Here is a 6,129-nt window from a genome sequence, read left to right as displayed (position 1 = left end):
TATATTTTTATATATATATATATTTAATTTTATGTTATTGTATTTTCAATCTTCGTATTTAAACATCGGATAGTAGTATCAATATTTCGTGAATAATTAAAAGCAAAGTAAAAATCATGTGTCGTAAGTAGTAAAAAATGAAAATGATCAAGTACATGCGAAGAACATCGATATAGCGAATATCATAAAACTTTATTCCCATAAAGTCTTCTTGTTAACTGACGCGATCTTATTAATGCGCCCTGTTAGTCACGCGTGTAATTATATACACGCACAAGAGCGGCGCGTGCGTGGACATACATTAGGATTCATGCGTGGTAGGCGCCAAAAGATAGCAAAGCAGGCGCCTTCTTAACTGTGGGAAAGAAGCGCCGGCGTCTGGAGAGTCCTGTGGAGGCGCCGTGTGAGCGTCCTCACGAACTTTTCAACTAAAATATTGCTTGTTTTCAATTTGACTGTAGATAATGCCGTTTCTTGATAAAATGAATAAGAAACTGTTTTTTCGGAAATGTAAATCTTTCGTAGCATAATATCATAATTTTGGCACAATAATAAATATGTTAATAATTATCAGTTAATAATTTCGATTTATTCCCATAAGATTTTAAATAAAACTTGATAAAAATTTGTTTTATTATAATTAGAGTTTATAAAATTTTGAAGTATCATGTCTGATTGAGTATTTTATTTCAATACACTGTTAAAAATGTTATGAAATTCAATGTACTTTTAAGTTACATAAATTAAATTCAATTTTATGACACTAAATTAAATTTAATATATCTGCAACTGAAAAGTATAGTTTGGTAAATATACACGACATTTAGTGTACTTTTCATAAAATTTTATTAAGTTTAGTATATTTTTCATTAAATTTTATGTAGATATGCATGAAATTTAATGTAAACGTTAAATTTAAATTACTTATTAACTTCATTTTCATTAACAACATTAATTATTTTTAATGTATCTGCTTGAAATTTGCTTCCATTACATGTAAGCAAATTTCTGTTTTTTCAACAGTATAGAATGATATATGCATACTTTTTTCCTGAAAAAGATCTAATAAAATATCGATTTATTAAATATGATTCTTTATTTACATAGATATTTTAAAAATTTATTGAATATATCACCGCAATTTAATTTGTGCACTGAGAAAAAATATAGTTAATTTTAATAAATATTTAGTTCAATACTAACTAAACATTTACTTATAATAAATAAATATTTGTTCAGTAAAAAAAAGATTGTTAAATCAAATTAACATTACTTGTACCAAATAAATATATCTTTATATTTAATAAATAATATTTAATAAATATTTAGTTGGCATATATTTAATAAATATTTAGTTGGCATATATTTAATAAATATTTAGTTGACAGCATCCAACTAAATATTTATTAAAATTGACTATATTTTTTTCAGTATAATTAAGTATATCGTAATCTAAATTTTAATTACGATATAAATTGATCCAGAGGACTCTACGAAATATTTGTTATTTAAAAAATATTTGTTATTTATTTGCATAAAATTATTTTATGATACATCTCTTTTGGAATTGACCGAATAATCAGGTATTCAAAATAAGCAAAATCGATGCACTTTGATTTCTCGCTAAACTAAGGCCATGAAAAGAGATCTCAGCATAATGCGGTGTCCAGTTGCACGACGGACCCGTCCGTCGTGCCGCATAAATGGGCCCTTTGTGCTGTCGTCTCGCATCTAAATAGCCGCATGCGACCTCGGATGCTCTGTCCGTGTATAGTTTATAGGAAAATCTCGCACGGTGGCGTGTATTGACCAAGCACGTGGGGGGTCCTTTGCCGCCCATGGTGAGGCGTCCGCATTTTCGAAATCTGTTCTTTTTCTTGTTATTATCGATAATTGCTACACAACGTGTGTGAAATTGGCACCTCGTCTTTTAGTTTGCCGCAAGTTTTGATACAAGTTCCATTAGCACCCGCAATAGTTCTTTCCTGATAGATTTTATAAATAGTTCCGTTGATTTAGCTAAAAAAAAATAACACTTGAAAATTTGAGGTGCTAACTTCCCATGGCACCGCAACATTTGAAAAAAATCAATTCAAACCTTACAGGTTTAAGAAATTTATGATGATTGTATTGTTGACACCTTTGATGATGTCAACAATACAATCATCATAAATTTCTTTTTTCATGGGCTTTTGGTATAAATAGTAACATAATTAACTTCATAATATTGCTTTGTCAAATATTTAATATTAATAATAATATTGATTAATAACACGTGTAATTATTATATATTACATGGAAAAATAGTTTTGCTGAATTTCTAAAAATTTAACATATTTGAAGATAATTTTTTAGACCATCAAAACAATTATGTAAGACGCTTAAAATAGTTTGCTAGAATGCAAAATTTTTTGCAATATTGTTCATTATAATCTCATCATACTTGAGCGTCTTATTTATTACTTTCAGAGTCCATTAAAATTATTTTCACATATGTATCTATCTATAGCTACATTTTTAGATTCTTCAGAAAAATTCTTTTACATAATTTTTTTTATTTTATTGGAAGATAAAAATTATAAAAATAATCCTTTAATTACACACATAGCGAATATTATTGCATATAAATGCAATAACTTATAACAAATTATTTGAATTTACATTAATATAAATTGTTTATATGTTTTATGTGAGTGTATATGTTTTATATGAGCAAAATCCGTGAATTAGATGTTAATGTGTGTTTAACTTCAGCTAAAACATAAAATTAAAAACGAATAAAAAATATATTTTGATTAATAGTGTCACATGTAAAAGAAAACATTTTAACAGTTATATAAACAGCGAAAATCTGTAAAACTATATCGTTTAATGTTGTCTGCATATTCGAGCTTGCAGACTTGCAGAGCTGCAGATGAGGATGCTCTCTATTATGCTTGAAGAGATCAACTCGACTGTGTATTTCTGCGCTCGAACAAGACTTTTGTCGTTTTTCCGTGAGTGGTCCAGACAATTGCGTGTATCTGGATGTCTAGACGGCACACGCGGGTTGTTTCACGTTTTCTGTTAAATAAAACAGAAATCACATTAATTTGAGTCTTTTCCGTTGCTTAGTGCCGACAATCGCCGACGGAGAGTATCCGGAGAATAAAGTCTCCTATTTTTTTAAATATTCATCTTATTTCTAATTATTTATTTGATATAATATATAATAATTCGACAAATATTTTTTATTTCATTATAAAGTTGTCTTTTAGCTTAATTTAGTTCCAAATTAGAGCAAATACTACGTTAATTACTAATATCCTTGATTATATTGTAAATATAATACTTTTAGAAATTTTACAACAAGCGGCAAACTTAGAAAAACTAAAGCAAGAAATATCTTTATATATTATGTGTTATTTATTTAATCAGATTTATTATATAAACTTTTTTTCGTTTGTGTGATGAGATTGATGTATATTATTATATTTCTTCTATCAGTTTTACTTCAATTTTTATTAATTTGCAATGTGTTTCATAACGATTCAATGACATATGATGGTCGAAAAAATACCAATTAATTATACTGCGCGCTACTTCCACGAAAAAACGATGATGGTTAATCGAGGGAGAACGACAAGGAACGTATTGCGCAAATGATCGTTTAATCGTTGCTTTTAGAAACACGACTCCCAACATGTTTTGATTGGTGGGATTCGTCTCGTATAGGCGGACCTTTCGTACTCTCCTCCGCCTTACGTTACCAACGACTATGGCTGTCGTGACGCAAAAAGATATTTTGCTGTCTTCTCAATTATTCAGACACTTCCGATATCAATGATTATTATATGTTGCAGTCTTTGCTTTCATTTCAGTTGTGCTTTTTTTAAAGTTTTTAAAAAAAATTTCTGTCAAGAAAAATTAGGGATTGAAAATTTATTGAGCCAATTAAAGTTGATTTACCTGTAAATTACAGAGTTATAAAAAAATTTGTGTGACAAAGTTTTATGTGTTTATCAAAGGATAGGAAGTTTAAGGAAGTTGATGTTATTTATTATCACTTCGACAAAATGACAACAAATAACATCAACTTATTACCTGAGTAAAAAAAAGATGCATATCTATCATTGATATGATAGGTGATGATTGATCGAAACGCCTTAAATATATCAAAGTTAAAAATAGATATTTTTAATAATGTTAATTATTATTTTTGATTTAATTATTATAATTATATTTTGGATCATTAATTATATAATAAGATATAACTAACAGTCCAAAGTTGTTTTTTTTTTTGTAAATATATGTGTGATTAATGATTTTATAAACTTTGTAGCTAAATTTTTTTGTCACTCTGTATAAGCAATTTAGAATATATTTCGCGATTTTTTTATAAAACTAAAATCTTATATTCTACAAAAAATTGTAAAAAATTTTTCAATTAATTTAGTTATTTAACAAATTAAACACAATGTAATTAGATTTCAATGAATAAAATTCAAACAATCAATATATAAAAACGCAAAGAAGCCATGTTCGTACTATACAATGTTTATATGTAAAATAACAATAAAACAAATGTTTACATACACACAAACGTTTCGACCTTTTTACATCAGATTCTCTTCAGTGTGATAAGATTTAAAGCAACTTTTAAATTCTTCTTAAGATCAATTTCATATCGAGATTCCTACGCTTCATATAGTTGTTTAAAATTTTAGTAATTAATATGAAATCATATTATAACAATTGCAATAACTTGGATTATCATGCGCGAGCATATGACATTTCCTAATAATAAATTACTTCGTAAAAACTTCAATACACGGAGTTACCATTAAAATTATGTGCAACTGTGGTAGTGAGACTCTTCGTACACTAATGCATTCTCACACTCACATCAGTGTATCGCCATGACGTTTCTGTGCGACGGGACCAACACTTGACTCCCTTGCAAGATCAAGTCACATTATACGTCTGCCCTCCGACCCGACCACTCAACCGTGACCATCCCCCGAAACAGGGATAGTGCATCGATAAACGGCTGTTCGCTATTCTCGCAAATTTTATAGATACTTGTATCCGTTGATTACAGTGATGTGTCTTATCGTGTAATATTAAACTTCGATAGTTGATAAAATTGTGAATAAACTATCAAGATTTTCACATGCAAATTTGAAAGTTTCTTTACGATTTCGTATTCACGAAACAGTTTACATTGTGAACACACTATCAATACTTCTGCATGTGAATTTAAAACTCTTGACAAATGTATGAATTAATAAAGTTTGACAATTAAACTAACAAAATTTCTCGGAGAGAAAGACTAATTTGTTGAACATTTATTAAACTAATATTTAAAGAATTATTGTTAGTATACAATTAAATTGACGAATTTTTAAAACTAGTTTCCAAACTCTGCAAAGTGAAAATAGAACTTTGATTACTGAGTTATTGTTATGAGTTATTGTAAGAACTAAAAAAAGATGAGATTTGCTTAAAGAAGAATGCAATGCGAAAAAAATTTTTTCTGATAAAGTGATGTTCGACGCATAACGATTTGAAAGTCGAAAAATGCTTTAGAATGTTGTCCTCTTCGGTGTCGACTCCATTCAGTGTTCGTGATATTCTCAGCGAAGATCAGCAACTCGGCGTCATGGATTGTTACGCACATCATCAAAATCAAGCTCAACAACATGTGCATCAAGAATATTATTCATATAACGTTATCTCTGAAAATAATTGGGAAATAGATAAATTTCCCAAGGATCAACCGATGCCCAGTTATCAGCATTATTCGGATCTTAATCACGTTCACCAATTGAGTCAGGTGGTACCGCCATACCAAGAGACTTCTATCACTGAAGACGGTAAGTATTATTTTATTATTTTTGTTATAAGAGTTTAAAGATATATTACTTTTCATGATATAATTGTTTTACAATAATTTTATTACACGGAATTATAAAAGTATGTTTGTAAATCAAAATATCATTCTTCTGCCCTATAGTATTTTTTATTAAACAAAAATTGTGATAAATTATTAAAAAAGTTATAATTAATAGCGTTAAAATTTTTTATATTGTGGTTTCTTTAAATTATTGCAGCAATATTTGCATATTTTTCTAATGTTACACGGTACTA

At 28.3% G+C, this 6,129-nt stretch overlaps 1 protein-coding gene across 1 annotated transcript in view; it reads left to right on the top strand.

The window, feature by feature from the left end:
* Nucleotides 1-5,569: 5,569 nt before the first annotated feature.
* LOC108688737 (homeobox protein Nkx-2.5-like) overlaps nt 5,570-6,129 on the top strand; it is a 1,896-nt gene continuing 1,336 nt past the window's right edge. The window contains exon 1 of the mRNA XM_018195098.1: nt 5,570-5,855. Within this exon, the coding sequence (XP_018050587.1) occupies nt 5,570-5,855 (286 nt within the window). The remainder of the gene's footprint in view (nt 5,856-6,129) is intronic.

This window comes from Atta colombica, unplaced genomic scaffold, assembly GCF_001594045.1.
Source record: "Atta colombica isolate Treedump-2 unplaced genomic scaffold, Acol1.0 scaffold238, whole genome shotgun sequence".
Lineage (NCBI taxonomy): Eukaryota > Metazoa > Arthropoda > Insecta > Hymenoptera > Formicidae > Atta > Atta colombica.
The sequence above is the reverse complement of the archived record's forward strand: the minus strand, read 5'-3'. Positions and strand labels throughout refer to the sequence as shown.